We start from the raw sequence: 17,515 nt of genomic DNA, 5'->3' as shown, positions 1-17,515 counted from the left end.
TATTATTCCTTCCATATATATATGTATGAGCCTTAGAATTGTCGTAACTCTTGATTAACCTTTTCTTTGCGGCATGAAGTAAAGCTTAGGGTAATAAGGGTGTTACATTTAGTGGTATCAAAGCGGTTCGTCCTCGTAAGCCTGAGGGATGGACTGATTGTGCTTCATTGCATACTTTGTGTGTCTTTTCTTTGATGCTATTAGGCTATCCATTTGATATTGCTTAGCATGCTTGTTTGTGAGTACCTATTTGGGATAATTGAAGCACTAGGCTTTTGATATTGAGACTGATCACCTTGATATCGATTGTTTGGTGTTGACAGGAACCCTAATGGCCACTCGTGGACGAGGACGTACACGTTCACAAGTAGAGAGTAGGAATGAGCAACCGGCCGATAACCATGCCAAATTCATGGTGGCAATGGGAAATCTTGCGAACCGGCAATGACAATGCGGAAGGAAATGATAATAACATGGGAGGTACTCCGATGACCTTGGCTACTTTTCTCAGGGTTTATCCGCCAAGTTTCCGAGGTTCAACCAACCTTACAGAAGCGGATAACTGGTTTCAGGCCATGGAGCACACGCTGTAAGCACAGCATGTCCCGAACAACCAGTATATATAGTTTGCCGCATATCAGCTTTTGGGGGAGGCTCAGCATTGGTGGCAAGGAGAATGCCGCTTGTTACATCTTCAGAATGCCGACATCCCTTGGGATGTATTTCAAACGGCCTTCTATAAGAAGTACTTTCCTGAGTCTGCAAGGGAAGCAAAGGAGATGGAACTTATGCAGCTGAAGTAAGCTTTCTTGTCTGTGGCGGACTATACTAGCCGATTTGGGGAGCACTGTAGGTTCTCTAGGGTGTGTTAGGGTGCTTCGGAGACGTATGAAAGCTGGAAGTGCATCAAGTATCAAAGGGGCTTGAAGGACAGCATCATGACTGCTGTGGCTCCTTTGGAGATTCGGATTTTCTCCGATCTAGTGAACAAGGCGAGAGTTATTGAAGAATATAAAAAGATAGTAGCTTCGTCAAAGGACACTCATAGAGGAAACACTAGTACGGGACATGGCAAGTACTTTCAGCCGAGGGGGCAGAATTTCAAGAGAGGAGGACATGCACCTCAAAGTCAAGGAGGCTTCAGAAAGAACACTTATAATCAGTTTCAGTATGTAAAAGGAAGAGGGAATCAGAATAAGATTTCTCCAGATTTGACTTATGTGCGTTGTGGGCGTTTTCATCCATATGAATCTTGCAAGATTGGTATAGGTGGTTGCTTCAACTGTGGTTTGCCTAATCATATTGAGAGAGATTGTACTCGTGGGAAGAACCCGAATGCGGGTCAGAGTCAATACCAAGGGCGAGTATTTGCTGTGAACGCTATGGATGCTGCTAAAGCAGATCCTCTGATGAGAGGTAACTGTTTAACTGGTGATAAAATCTTGGTTGCCTTATATGATACTGGAGCTTCGCATTCATTTATTTCGTTTGCTAAGGTTGAGGAACTAGGCTTGAAAGTGTCATAATTAGCATTTGATTTGCATGTACATACTCCGCATCAAACGGTGGTAACTAGGTCAAGTTGTAGGCGAGTAGGTTTCAAGCTTGAGGGTAGAGATTTCGTGCATGACCTGATTTATTTACCAATGGTTGGGTTAGAGATGATTTTGGAGTTTGATTGGAAGATATGCTAAGGGCGTGTGTTTTGGATCAACCTGGAAGTTGGGAACATTACATGCCATTGATGGAGTTTGCGTACAACAATAGCTTTCATGCGAGCATTGGGATGGCTCCGTATGAGGCCGTGTATGGACGAAAGTGCCAATCTCCACTTTGTTAGTATGAGTCTGGTGAAGCAAGTGTATTGGGTCCTGATTTGTTAGCAGAGACTACTGAGACGATTAAGAAGATTCGAGAGAGAATTCTAATGGCACAGAGTCGACAAAAAAGTTATGCGGATCAGAGAAGGAAACCATTGGAATTTGAAGTGGGAGAGCATGTATTTCTGAGGGTTACACCGACAATTGGAATTGGAAGAGCGATTAAAACCAAGAAACTAAATCCGAGGTTCATCGGACCATTTGAGATTCTGAGGCAATTCGGCCGGTTCCATATCAAGTAGCTTTGCTGCCCCACTTGTCTAACTTGCATAACGTATTCCACGTGTCACAACTCCGTAAGTACACGTCGGATGCGGCTCATGTGTTAGAGCCTGAGTCGGTCGAGTTGAGGGAGAACTTGACTTTTCAAGTAACACAGGTGCGTATCGATGACACTAGTGTGAAGAAGCTGCAAGGAAAGGAAGTTTCATTGGTTAAAGTTGCTTGGAACCGAGCAGGAGTTGAAGAGCATACTTGGGAATTGGAGTCCGAGATGCGAAAGGATTACCCTGAGTTGTTCTCAGGTAATCACTAAATTTTGAGGGCAAAATTTCTTATTTGGTGGGGTGAATGTAAGAACCGAGACTAATTAACCGTCTAATTAAATGATTAATATTGCCCAAAATAGGATCCGAAAATTTAGAATGAGAATTTGAGGATTTAAATATGATTTTTGGACTCAGTAGACTTTTCTGAGTCAGAAGATGTATTTTTTTTTTTTGCGAAAAACTGAGAAAACTGTGAACCGACAACTGAACCGGTTGAACCTGCTCTACAAAACTCACCCAAGAAACTGGTAAGGAAATCACGAAATCCCTCTCAGTTCTTCCTTCCAAAATTTTGAAATTTTAGGATTTTGTATTGAATGGAATTTTGTGATTTTTGGTGTTTAGCTACACTCTAGCCTTTGATTCCTATTGGGTTTTTGCTTCTAAAACTGTTGGGTAAGGTGAGTTGTTCTCGAACACTTGTGAAATAATGATTATGATGAACCCTAGGTTGATTAGTTATAAATTTTGTGTATATAGCTTGATTATTGTGAGTTTGGAAGCCTTTGAAGTTGAGTTGATGCTTGTTAAAGTTGATTGGTGGCTCGGATTGTGGTTGTAAGCTTAAACTGCACTCAGTTTCGGGGTTTTGGCATATTGGAAATCGGCTAGGGTATGGTTTCGGTTTCCTCTATGTAATATATAATATTTCTGGACACTTAAGCTAGTGACCCATAGGATAGGATTGAATTAAATTGGTTGTTGGAATTGTTGTAAGATGAGGTATGATGATTTGATTATTTGGGTTGTTGATGAATTGAAAGGTTGATGTTAATAGTATGGTATTGAGGATTGAGATTGAAATTGATTATGATGATTGTTGGTAATAGTGGAATGATGTTTGATTAATGTGTTGGTTGAACATGAATGTATTGTTATGTATTTGATAATGGGGATTGCTGATTTCATAAGGTGGAGTGGTGAATTGGGGTATGAAAATTGTGAAATTGATGTGTTTTGGGAGTTTGATGAGATGGTGGTTTAGTTGTGGTTGTGAAATTGGAAAATTGAGAATTGTGAACTTTTGGTAAAACTGAAATTTTGATGAATTTCCATGGACCATATCTTGTGCTACCGTGCTTGAGATTTAATGCATTTATATCAAATGAAAGATATTTGAACCAGCTTTAAAATGATTTAAATTTCGTGGAAATCCAAATTTGGTAGAAGAAGATATGATTGTTGAAAGTTTGGTGTCAAAATCTGAAATTCTGCAATGTTGCAGAATTTTGTGATTTCTGGTTTGTGTGCGCACGCACACCCCTATGAGCTTTTGAACCTATGCGTACACACAGCCTTGTGCATATGCGCACACAGGGGAAGGCTTGCTGTGGAGAGCGCTAGCACGACCTGTGCGCACACATAACTAACCAAGTTTTGCAAGCTGTGTGCACGCACAGCCTTGTGTGTAAGCGCACACAGGGGAAGGCTTGCTGTGGAGAGCGCTAGCACGACCTGTGCGCACACATAACTAACCAAGTTTTGCAAGCTGTGTGCACGCACACGTTGGAAGGTGCATTCTGTTGAGGGCGCTAGCACCCCTCGTACGAGTGAACAGAATTATAAATTTTTGCACATGTGTGTACCCACACCTCTATGCGTACGCACACATCTTGAAAATCTCCTAGGGCATGCACACGCACACCCCTGTGCGTACGCACATGCCCTGTCTTTCAACCAAACTTCTGTCTTTAACTGTTTCACCTTTCCAACAAGCTTGTAAACTTCTGTCGCACCATTTTAAGACTCTTAGGCTTATTTTTGGATATCAAACCTGGGAAAGGTCCTAGGAAGATTTTATTTGGTATTTCTTTGAATAGTTAGAGAATGGAGGCTTAGGATTTTGGTGTACTGAGGATGAGTTTGGTGGAGTGAGAAGGAAGAATGATATATGAATTGAGAAATTGAGGAATTGATGAGTTCAGAATGAAAATGTTAAATTGATAGTGGTTGAGTTGAGTCGAGGACTCAGAATGGAGTGATGATCCATGATATACTGAAAAATGTTTTCTGAAAACCACTAAATTACTGCTTTATATTCAGAATTATGAGACGCTATGCGCTTGGCAGGGACAGTGGTTAATCCCGCCTGTTGAGGTCGTGGAGGCGGCATAAGGACGGTGGTGAATCCCGCTTACATTGAGATGTGAGGTCCGTGGAAAGAGTATCATGCTTGCATCCCTTCGGATCACTAGAGTGTGCAAGCACAAAATTCTGGATGGTGTTCCGAGCACCATATCTCAGGGGTTCCTAATCATGATTCCGAAGGGTGACATCTCTATGGAGATGTGTCGGGTTGGCAGTTGAACCGACAATGTGATATCACAGCCAATAGGATAGGCATTCATCATGTGCATCTGCTATATGTTTGTTTGCTTTGCCGACTTGTAATTGCTTGTCTAATTGTATAACATGCCTAGTTGCCTACTTGAATTACTTGCCATATATGCCTATACTTGTGCTTTACTTACATTGATATTATTTGTGTATTCTACTGGGATTGAGGAGGTTCGGAAGGCGGCAGCAATGGGATCGCATAGAGGATAGGTTGGTGAAGGCTGTGGGACAGCGGAGACTGTTAGATTAGAAAATTCCCTAAGTTAGATTACCCTTTATAATGTTATGGTTTTGAGTTATTCTTTAATACTTTAGATATACTTTAAGATGAATCTTGTGATGGATATGAGTTCTAGGATTGCCTCTGGCGTCCCGGAGTCTTATATCTTACATCGCTGGGCACTGATAAACCCCGATTTTGTGGTTTATCTTGTGCTCATTTTGGGAGATTTTATCATTATTTCTCACACTTATTCACAAGAAATGCATGGTTTTGTGTTCACTTCCCAATATTGCTCTATGATGAAAAATATGCTTGTTTTACCTTAAATTTGCCATATTTTAACCCTCTTCTATTGTCATTCGATGCCGTGATATCTTTGTTGAGTAATTTCAGGAGTTATAGGTTAGGACTGACTCAGAAGAGAGGGAGAAAGCATGCACAAAAAGGGAGGAACATGAAGAATTGAAGTATTGGAAGCAGCAGCATCGGCGCGTCCGCGCACTCCACGCGCTCGCGTGGGTGGGACTGGATAGAAGCGGCGCGCAAGGATGGACGCATCCGCGCAGATTGGGAGATTTCCATCGACGCACATGCGCAACTGGCGCGCACGCGTGGATCACAAAAGTTATCGGCGCGCGCACGCGTGGGAAGCTACACGTGACCTCATTAAGAGAAATCGTGCCTGGCGATTTCAGAGGCCAAGGAGGCCCAATTTCAAGCTGTTTCTGCATGGAAAAGACCCAAGAATGCTGAGGGGAAAGGAGGAGAGAGTCATTTTGGAAAATAGACATATTTTGAGAGTTTTTCTTGGTTCTTGGTTGATTCTAGGGAGAGAAACCCTTGTTCCTCTCTAGATCTAGTTTCCATTTTGATTTTTCCTTGTTGATTTGTGAATTGGATTTTGTTAATTACAGTTTTAATTGTTCAATTTAAATTCCTTGCTACAATCTTGCTTATATCTAGTGATAGTTTTATGATTCTTGTTAATTGTTATTCTACCCATTTCATGAATATTGTGAATCTTGTTTTGTTGATGTTACATTGATGATTTCTATGTTTAATCTTGTTGATTGTTTAATTGTATGTTGATCATTGTTAGTGGGTATTTGTAGAATTCAATTTAATTACTATTTTGAACATGTCTTTCATAAGCGCTTACCAAGTGTTTGATGAATTTTTTACCTTGATTATGGAATAATTTTTCACACTCTTGGCCTAGGTCAAGGGAATTGGGTAAACTTGAGTCATTGGGTCTAATGAATTTGATGATTTGGGAGCCCTAGGTGGTCAATTTGATACTCATTGACACCAACCCACTACTAATCTAATTAGTAGGTAGGTTGGGACTTATGGGTTGATGTGGCCAGGGCCATTTGACGTACTTCAAGTTTAGGGGTAGATATCACGTACTTAAGACTTGGGAGTAGACTTAATGAGCTTGGTTCCTCATAATTGTCAAGATGAAGTGTTGGACAATGATTGTGACCCCAATTCCCATGCCTAGCCAAGAGTTGTTTTTAGCATTCATATTTGAAACCCGATTTCCAATTTCACGTATCTTAGTAGTAGTTATTCGTTTAGCTTAAGGTAGAATTGAGTAGAATATTGCTTGCTCATTGGAATTGCTTGGTTTTTGCTTACATAGTTGAATTCGTTTGTTGCCATTTAACATTACTTGTTTGTTAAGTTTTCCATTTACTTTTATGTTCATAACTCTCAACCCCGGATTTCTAACCAATGTCGAAGCGCATGTTTGCCCATTCAGCATCATGCCATTTTCCATCTATGTGCAGTTGAATTTAGCTCCTTTGAAGAAGTCGGCGGCGAGATTTGCCTTAGCCGATAAAAGTGTGATCACAGTAATGGGAATAGCTGAAGATGTACTTGTGGCAATTAAGGATTTGATTTTTCCGGTTGACTTTTATATCCTTGAAATGCCCCCAACAGAAGGTAGAAGCTCATCCTCCGTTCTACTTGGTAGACCTTTCCTCAAAACCTCCAAATTCAAGCTAGATGCTTTTACTGGTGTATATTCCTTTGGAGTTGGAGATAAGACTATCAAGTTCAATTTAGAGGAAGCCATGAAACATCCTCCCGAAGAACATTCTATGCTCCGATGCGATATAATTGATGAAGTGGTGGCGGAAGTACAAGAAGAAGATCATGACAATTCGTGCCACCCCACCGTTAAGGAGATAGATGACCAAGAGGATGAACTTAAAGAAGTTGTCAAGAATGAGTCCCATGAGCTTGATGAAAAGGAACCTCATCTTGAGATGGCAAGTGAACTGAAACCCCTCCCCTCTCATCTGAAATATGCATTCCTAGAAGACTGTGGGTTTCCGGTTATTATAGCTAGTGAGCTCTCAAGTGAGGAAGAGGAAAAACTCCTAGACGTTCTAAGAAAGTACAAGAAAGCGATAGGATGGAGCCTTGCGGATATTGTAGAGATTGACCCGCATAAGTGCATGCATAGAATATTTCTCCAAGATGGAGCCAAGCCGGTCGGTAACCACAAAGGAGGCTCAACCCAACCATCCTTGATGTAGTGAAGAAAGAGGTCACCCGGCTACTGGATGCGGATATCATATACCCTATTTCCGACAGTGAGTGGGTGAGCCCGGTTCAAGTTGTTCCCAAGAAGTCGGGCATCACAACGGTCAAGAAGGAAGACGGAGAAATGGTCACTAAAAGAGTGCAAAATGCGTGGCGAGTATGTAATGACTACAGAAGATTGAATGCCGCCACACGGAAGGACCATTACCCCTTACCCTTCATCGATCAGATGCTAGACCGCTTGGCAGGTAAATCTCGCTACTGTTTTCTTGATGGATTTACTGGATATTTTCAGATACATATTGCTCCTGAAGATCAGGAGAAGACCACGTTTACATGTCTGTTTGGCACATTTGCCTATAAAAGGATGCCATTTGGACTATGTAACGCATCCGCCACTTTTTAGAGGTGCATGATGAGTGTCTTCTCTGATCTAATGGAGAATTGTCTAGAGGTTTTTATGGATGATTTCAGCGTTTATGGTGTCTCATTTGATTGTTGTTTGGAGAGCTTGGCCAAGGTCCTAGCTAGATGTGTTGACACCAACCTTGTCTTAAATTTTGAAAAATGTCACTTTATGGTAAGACAAGGGATAGTGTTAGGACATGTAGTATCTCATGAAGGCATTTCTGTGGACCCGGCCAAGGTCGATGTTATCACTACTTTGCCTCACCCCTCATCTGTGAGGGAGGTCCGCTCGTTTTTGGGACATGCAGGATTTTACAAGCGCTTTATCAAGGACTTCAGTAAGATTGCCTTGCCATTGTTGCGCCTACTCCAAAAAGATGTAGATTTTGAGTTTGACAGTGATTGTGTAAAAGCTTTTAAAGAGTTGAGGAAAATTCTCACCATAACACCGATTGTGCGAGGCCCCAACTGGACGTTGCCGTTTGAGATAATGTGCGATGCGTCAAACTATGCTGTGGGTGCCGCGCTTGCACAGCGTGAGGGTAAACTTCCTTATGTCATTGCTTATTCTTCTAAGACACTAGATGCCGCACAATCCAACTATACCACTACCGAAAAAGAACTCTTAGCCATTGTTCATGCCTTAGATAAATTCAGATCTTATTTGCTAGGTTCAAAGATAGTGGTATACACGGATCATACAGCTTTGAAGTATTTATTGATAAAGAATGAGTCAAAGCCTAGACTCATATGTTGGATTCTGCTTTTGCAAGAATTCAACATTGAGATTAGGGACCGGAGTGGATCTCAAAACCTGGTTGCGGATCACTTAAGCCGCATTGAGAATTTAAAAACTGATCCATTTTCGATCAATGACTCATTCCCATTGGAAAGTTTGCATGCTGTGTCAGCTAGTTCTCCTTGGTTTGCCCCAATGGCAAACTACTTGGTTGCAAAAATCTTCCCTCCCAACTTTTCGAAAAATCAAAGGGACAAGTTGAGGAGTTATTCCAAATACTACATTTGGGATGACCCTCAATTGTGGAAGAGAGGTGTAGACCAAGTAATCCGAAGGTGTGTCCCGAAATCCGAATTTCAACCAATTCTGGAAGCTTGTCATTCGTCCGACTGTGGTGGCCACTTTGGCCGACAAAGGACCGCTAAAAAGGTGTTGGATTGCGGATTCTGGTGGCCAACCTTATTCAAGGATGCTAACCGGCTATGTGTGTCTTGTCATCAGTGTCAAAAGTCAGGAAACACATCCCAAAGGGATGAAATGCCTCAACAACCTATGTTGTTCTGTGAGATATTTGATGTGTGGGGCATTGACTTTATGGGACCGTTTCCTAACTCTAGTGGGTATCTGTACATTCTGTTAGCGGTTGACTATGTGTCAAAGTGGGTGGAGGCCGTAGACGACGCCAACACCATTTTTTCTTTCATTAGGAATCACATTGTATGCCGTTATGGGTCGCCACGAGCAATCGTGAGCGACCAAGGATCCCACTTTTGTAACAGGAAGGTAGAAGCATTGCTCAAGCACTATGGAGTATCGCATAAGGTTGCCACTACTTATCATCTGCAAACAAATGGGCAAGCGGAAGTTTCCAACCGGGAAATCAAAAGAATCTTGGAAAAAGTGGTCAATCCACAAAGAAAGGATTGGAGCTTCCGGCTAGGAGATGCACTATGGGCTTACAGAACAGCCTACAAGACTCCGATAGGAATGAGTCCCTTTCGGATCGTCTATGGCAAGGCATGCCACCTTCCGGTGGAGATTGAGCATCGAGCATACTGGGCGGTAAAGTAGTGCAACATGGATTTGGCCAAGGCGGGTGAAGCTAGGAAGTTACAATTAGAAGAGCTTGAGTGTTTGAGGAACAAGTCATATGAGAATGCCCGAATTTATAAGGAGAAGACTAAGTCATTCCATGACCATCACATTCGGAAGAAGGACTTTAAAGAAGGAGATGAAGTCCTCCTCTACAACTCAAGGCTCCGATTTATGCCTGGCAAGCTCCGTTTTAGGTGGGAAGGACCTTTTAAGGTGAAAGAAATGAAGCCCTACGGAGTGGTGGAATTGTTTGATCCCAAAGGTGAAGCAACTTTCAAGGTGAATGGGCATAGGGTGAAGAAATATCATGGTTGCAAACCTCCAAGGGAGCTAGAGGTGTACATATTGGAGGATGCACCAAGTGGAGATGAAGCTGAAGAAGAGGACCGTCCAACTTAAGGACGTAAAAGAAAAGTGCTTGGTGGGAGGCACCCCACCGTGGTAAGATCTTCCTTGTTTATACCATCTTGTAGTATCTTTAGTTCTTTGACTTTTATGCTCTTTTGATGATTGGTTGAGTGCTTAGGGATGCTAGCTTTGTTGGTTCTGTTAGATAGGTAGAATGTTCTTTTAGATAGGTTGTGAAAGAGATAAAGAAAACACAAAATTTTTCTTTAAAAAAGAGCACCGACGTGCAAGCGCACAGTGCGCGCGCGCCGGTTGCGAATTCCTCTTTTCAGGCCAAAAACCCGAGAGATGGGCCAACTTTGTGCCCAACTCGCGCCAGGCACCCACGCGTTCGCGTACATGCCGCCTGCGCGCAACATTGCCAGTTGACCATCGACGCTCACGCGCACAGTGCGCGCGCGCGCCGATGGGGCTGTGTGGAGTCTCTGGTACATTTTCCAGAGAGTTGTGCCACAATTGGGCCAACTTTGTGCCGAAACTGACGCGTCCGCGCGTAGTGCGCGCCCGCACTAGATCTCAATACCACAAGCACGCGTTCGCGCATAGTGCGCATCCGCGCGCATGCCTCCTTGGGTCACCCTCGTACAAAAACCAGAGACTTGAGCCGGGTTTATGCCACTTTTGTGCCTGGGGTACAACTCCTCTCACGCGCGCGCGCCATTGCCGCGCACGCGCCATTAGGCAGCACCTTCACGACGTGCCAGCGCACCCTGCGCGCGCGCGCCATATGCGCGAATCAGATTAATATTTCGCGCCGTTTCACTCCTTTCTCACTCACATCCCCTTTCTTTTTCTTTCTTAGTTCACTCTTCCCCTCTCTTCATCACTTCCCTTCTCTTCTTCTTCTCCCACAACCCACCACCTTTGTCTTCGGCCACTCACCGGTGACAACCATCTTTTCCGGTGGCGCTACACTTCTCTTACTTCCTCTCTCATCTTCACAAAAGAAGATTCAACCTTGCTTTTTCATACTCTTCAAGGTTTGATTTTTTCCCCCCTTTACCTTTTCTTATGTTCTTTCTTCTAATTAAATGCTTCTTGCTATCTTTCTTAGTTTCCCTTTTGCTTGTTAATGATATCTCTTGCTTTTGTTTGCTTCTTTTCTCTATCTTTTCTTTGTTTATCCATGGATGTTGAACTTGAACTTATATTGCATTACTAAGTCTTTTATCACTCTTTTACCATTGTGTGATGTTTATGTGGGGATTGATGTTCTATTTTAGGCTTTAGATTGGTTTAGTATTTCATAATTGCTCATTGCTTGATTATTGCTCATTGCTCATTGGTTTAGTCATACACTTTCAAATTGGTGCTCCCTCCTCATTCACTTGCTTCTTCTTCAATGCATTGAGTCTAATTTATGTGCTTAAGGTTCATACTTACCAATCCCATATTAATTGAACATGACTTGCTTTTGCTAAAGATGCTTGAGACTACTCTTCTCATGCTTTTGCATGCCTTACCTTCTCTTGCATCACATGCCGAGTGATATAACCCCTGCATTCAGATTCATCATGGGCATGACATATCACTTGCATGTTTTCATCAAATTGTTTCTTTGGTTTAATGTTTTCCTTTCTCCCCTTTCCTTTTAGGATGGCCACCAAAAAGGGCAAGGAGGTAGCTTCGAGGAAACCGGCCGCAAAAAGGGTGCCCCAAAGATCGAATTCTAAGGCGCGTTCTTCAATAGGAGCCAAACCTTTATCAAAGAACGGAAAGACACCCGCTCTTATTGATGAGGATAACAAGGGCAAACCGGCGAGAGACTCATCAAGGTTCCCTAACCGCTTTTGTGAACTTCGGTTCCCATCCATACCGGCAAGGAACTATCATCCTGAGCACTTACTCGCTCCGCCGGATAGGGTTACTCCTTATATTCTACCCCGTATCGAAAAACGAGGATGGGAGTTTCTTTTGAGGAAACCAAGGGAAATCAACCTCTCTTTGGTGGAAGAATTTTACACTAACTACTATCTCTCTTCTCTTCGATCGGTGTATATGCGCCGGAAGCAAGTTTCAGTTTCAGAAGAGGCTATTCAGCAGGTGCTCAATGTTTTACTAGTGCCAATTGACATGGATGGATACCAAGAAGTCTTGCGTCAGCGAGTGGAGTACAGATTTAATTGGGACTCAATTCTCCAAGTCATCGCTGAGCCTGAAGCATCTTGGATCCATGGTAGCTAGCGGATGAAGCCCAAAAGTATCGATGCTCGCTTCCTCTCTGTGGAAGCTAGAGCCTGGGCGCAGATCCTTTCTCACTATGTGCTACCTAGCACTCACAGGTCATCCATCACAGCGGACCTTACTTTGCTTGTCTGGTGTATCTTCACGGAGAAGCCGGTGAGCATCCCATTTCTTGTCAAGCAAGCAATGAGTCAAGTCCACGACCGAGGTAACCTGCCGTTTCCAGCTTTGGTATCTGACTTAGTTTCTGCTGCGGGTGTTTCTTGGGAAGCCAAGGATAAGAAGATCATGGTTCCGGCTAAGGGCGATGTGGTCCCAAGCGGAAAATACCTATATCTTCCCATGAACAAACCAAGCCTCGACATGGTCCCGCCACTTCTTTGTCCCTCAAGCTCATCTTCACCACCACTGAGATCCACAGATCAAAGGATAGAAGACCTTCACCGGAAGCTGGATAGGTATGAGCGGCGCAACCACCACCGATACACCCACCTCAAGGAGCTTCTGAGTCGTGTTGCCCCTAGCATGGAGGAGCCCGAGATATTCACCTCCACCTCGAACCCAAGCGATGAAAGTTCTGATGGGGGAGATAGTGAAAACTCTGGTCCCGACCGTCCCTTAAGTATCATTCGTAGCACGGAGGACCGTGCTAATTTCTAAGTGTGGGGAGGTCGTTCGACCGATCTCCATGGGTAACATTCTCTTCTCTTCAATAACCATGGAGTTATGTTTTGCATAGATATTAGTATATGGCACGCGTAGTTAGTTTATTTCTTATAAAGACCCTTGCATGATAGTTAGTTTTATAGAATTACTTGGTCAAAGCAATAACTTTCTCTCCAAGAAACTGTGTTCTGGGTGACCTACCAAAATTTTGAAATATTTTTTGTAGTAAACTTGCTTTAAGAATGTATTTTGGAACATAGTGATTGAGTTAAGAACACAAGCATGAAAGTTTTGAGCTTATTGCATGGTTACATCTTTTAACCATTATTTCCATTCTTGTGTGCATATCTCTCTCCATGAATGTGATCCTTGATTTGTCTAATTCTATATGTCCATTGCTTTGTGTATGAATGCATTTGCGTGATTGAGGCCATTGTTTCATTAACCACTTTTCCCAAATAGCCTTAACCCTTATATCTACCATTGCTAACCAATTTTGTCTTTGGTCTTTTTATTTTTAAGCATGAGGGCATGCTTGGTTTAAGTGTGGGGAGATTTGATAAACCCTGATTTCGTGGTTTATCTTGTGCTCATTTTGGGAGATTTTATCAATATTTCTCACACTTATTCACAAGAAATGCATGGTTTTATGTTCACTTCCCAATATTGCTCTATGATGAAAAACATGCTTGTTTTACCTTAAATTTGCCATATTTTAACCCTCTTCTATTGTCATTCGATGCCGTGATATCTTTGTTGAGTAATTTCAGGAGTTATAGGTTAGGACTGACTCAGAAGAGAGGGAGAAAGCATGCACAAAAAGGGAGGAACATGAAAAATTGAAGTATTAGAAGCAGCAGCATCGGCGCGTCCGCGCACTCCACGCGCTCGCGTGGGTGGGACTGGATAGAAGCGGTGCGCAAGGATGGACGCATCTGCGCAGATTGGGAGATTTCCATCGATGCACACGCGTAACTGGCGCACACGCGGGGATCACAAAAGTTATCGGCGTGCGCGCACGCATGGCGCGCACGCGTGGGAAGCTGCACGTGACCTCATTAAGAGAAATCGTGCCTGGCGATTTCTGAGGCCAAGGAGGCCCAATTTCAAGCTGTTTCTGCATGGAAAAGACCCAAGAATGCTGACGGGAAAGGAGGAGAGAGTCATTTTGGAAAATAGACATATTTTGAGAGTTTTTCTTGGTTCTTGGTTGATTCTAGGGAGAGAAACCCTTGTTCCTCTCTAGATCTAGTTTCCATTTTGATTTTTCCTTGTTGATTTGTGAATTGGATTTTGTTGATTATAGTTTTAATTGTTCAATTTAATTTCCTTGCTATAATCTCTCTTACATCTAGTGATAGTTTTATGATTCTTGTTAATTGTTATTCTACCTATTTCATGAATATTGTGAATCTTGTTTTGTTGATGTTACATTGATGATTTCTATGTTTAATCTTGTTGATTGTTTAATTGTATGTTGATCATTGTTAGTGGGTATTTGTAGAATTCAATTTAATTACTATTTTGAACATGTCTTTCATAAGCACTTACCAAGTGTTTGATGAATTGTTTACCTTGATTATGGAGTAGTTTTTCACACTCTTGGCCTAGGTCAAGGGAATTGGGTAAACTTGAGTCATTGGGTCTAATGGATTTCATGATTTGGGAGCCCTAGGTGGTCAATTTGATACTCATTGACGCCAACCCACTACTAATCTAATTAGTAGGTAGGTTGGGACTTATGGGTTGATGTGGCCAGGGCCATTTGACGTACTTTAAGTTTAGGGGTAGATATCACGTACTTAAGACTTGGGAGTAGACTTAATGAGCTTGGTTCCTCATAATTGTCAAAATGAAGTGTTGGACAATGATTGTGACCCCAATTCCCATGCCTAGCCAAAAGTTGTTTTTAGCATTCATATTTGAAACCCGATTTCCAATTTCACGTATCTTAGTAGTAGTTATTCGTTTAGCTTAAGGTAGAATTGAGTAGAATATTGCTTGCTCATTGGAATTGCTTGGTTTTTGCTTACATAGTTGAATTCGTTTGTTGCAATTTAAGATTACTTGTTTGTTAAGTTTTCCATTTACTTTTATGTTCATAACTCTCAACCCCGGATTTCTAACCAATGTCGAAGCGCATGTTTGCCCATTCTTCGTGAGACGACCCGAGGTTTGAATACTTCGGTTATTTCTATTGGGGTTGAAATTGTGACAACCAAATCCCTCTTCTAAATTTGACCCCAAGGCTTGTTGTTGGTAGGCTATACTCACAACGAGGTAATATTAAAGAGAAAAATCTTACCAATACAACATCCCTTGGTTGCAAGAGCGAGTGTCAGGCACTGTTACCATACTGAGTGTAACAACCCTGGTTTTCGAGTACGCGAGATCCTTTCTGAAAGTACGGATTTTTCCTGAAGATCAGTAAGGGGAGAACCTCTGCTATATCGTCAAGAATCTCAATCTTCATTATCATTATGTTATCTTTAATTCAGGACCTTAGTGGAGATAAGCCCAACAATGCAATCGCGAAAAACCTAGTTTTAAACTATATCGATTAGGAGTTTTGATTCTGTTCTTCGTAGATAGTCTCAATTTGATGAACCGGACTCGATTCATGAGAGAAGAGAGATAAAAGTATAATACCATTATTATATCAGTATTAGAAGCTTCTTGAATGATATTATAAAGTTACCTGGTCAGTTTTAGTTAAAAACAGAAAATCGGTTAAACCGAGTTCACAGTTTACTGGTGCAGCTTAGCACCAACACTCCCTGATGACTTTAGCAATGCTAAGGCCTCATCATACATGCTCTATTCTCATATTAAATATGTTACTAGTGTCATTTATGCTAGTAGCTTAGAAAAGAATTTTTAGAGATGTTTTTACAAGTGTTCTGATACACCCTGTTTTAGTAGTTATACACCAGAGATATTTTAATATTATTTTAACCCACCTCCAAGCCAACCAATCAAAACTCACCTTACACTCCCAATACCTCCAAGGCTGTCTCATTTCTTTATTTATGCCAAAAATAACAGGAGAGAAAAGAGAGAAACTTTCATGAACATTTAGTCTTCAAAGCTTGATTTCTTCTGAACTAAAACTCAAATCAAAAATCCGATTTCACCAAAATGATCCTCTCTTCTTCCTCTACATAACCATATAACATATCATGGCTGGAAATAAGGTGAGATGGCTGTCTCCCTCCCTCTTCAATGCGGTTTTCAAGGAAACATGCTTAAACATGTGTTTTCTTGATGTTCTTCCTTAGGAATCATGCTTAACTTGACTTGAGGGCCAAGAAACATTAATTTCGAGCAAGTATAAGGTGAGATATCCCTTTCTAACATGCTGAGAGAGATTTGGTTAGTTGAGGGATTTTGGATTTAAAGTTGTTCTTGATGTGATTTAGGAGGAAAAAGTGCTTAAGGACCTCTTGAAAGTATAACCGAATTAGGAGTAGCAAAACCAGGTAGAGTTTGACGAATTTAATCTTGATTGATTATGTTTGAGTTGTGTGATTATGATATGGTTTGGCTGTGCTTGAAATTGGTTGTTTATAGGAGTAATTCTTGTTGAAATTTTGGTGAAAATTTGATGAAATTTGATGAAATTCAAGCTTTGAGTTCATGTTCTTGAAGCTCTAAATTGGTGTTCAATTTGTGTTGGAATCATATGGAAAAGATGGGGTTTTAGTGGCTGGAAATTTATTAGGAATTATGGTAAAAATCGGTTACTGAAAAGATTGAAAAACGGGTAAAAACAGAGAAAGAATCTGAAGAATTTACGAAGAACACGAAGAACACTTTGAGTGTGATGAAGAACATTGAAGAACAAACTTTAGATCTTTAAAAGGGCAAGGAAGTAAAATTTTTGGTGTTTGGGGGGTTATTTGATAATTTCTGAAAGTTAGGGTGGTTAAAGTAGAAATATTAAAAGTTATGGGTGGTAAAAGTGAATTTTAAAGGTTAAAAGTTAAAGTGGGGTAATTTTCGAAAATTTAATGATAAAATAATAAATAATAATAAAATATTAAATAATAATATTTAATTAAAAATAATATTTTAATAAAAATAATAAAATAATGCGGAAAAGGCATTTTTCTATAAAAGCTTTAGAAAGACAACTTTAAGCACATAATCTCATAATTACCTTCATAAAACACTTAGGGAGTGGTAAGAACATATTAGTGAGGCAAAGATAAAAGAAAGATAAAAAGTTGAAGAAAAGATAAAAATCGAAGAAAAAGTCTGTAAAGTTTTAATGACAGAAAAATAGACAGAGACTAGCGAATGAACTAGGGCAACATAGTTAGTCCTTGAGTTGCTACTAGGGTTAGGTATTATATGAAAAGCTAAACTGTTTCAGTATAGACTTAATGAATCTATACTTGAGACAGGCTAACTATTCATACCAAAATTTACATAAGCTTTAAATACAAACATTAAGCAGAGAAAATAGTAA

General features: G+C 41.2%; 1 protein-coding gene across 1 annotated transcript; it reads left to right on the top strand.

Moving 5' to 3' along the window:
* Positions 939–1,526, top strand: LOC107607169. Its single transcript, XM_016309147.1, has one exon. The coding sequence runs from the start codon at positions 939–941 to the stop codon at positions 1,524–1,526; it is 588 nt and encodes a 195-aa protein (XP_016164633.1).

Source organism: Arachis ipaensis, chromosome B07 (genome assembly GCF_000816755.2).
Source record: "Arachis ipaensis cultivar K30076 chromosome B07, Araip1.1, whole genome shotgun sequence".
Classification (NCBI taxonomy): domain Eukaryota; kingdom Viridiplantae; phylum Streptophyta; class Magnoliopsida; order Fabales; family Fabaceae; genus Arachis; species Arachis ipaensis.
The sequence above is the reverse complement of the archived record's forward strand: the minus strand, read 5'-3'. Positions and strand labels throughout refer to the sequence as shown.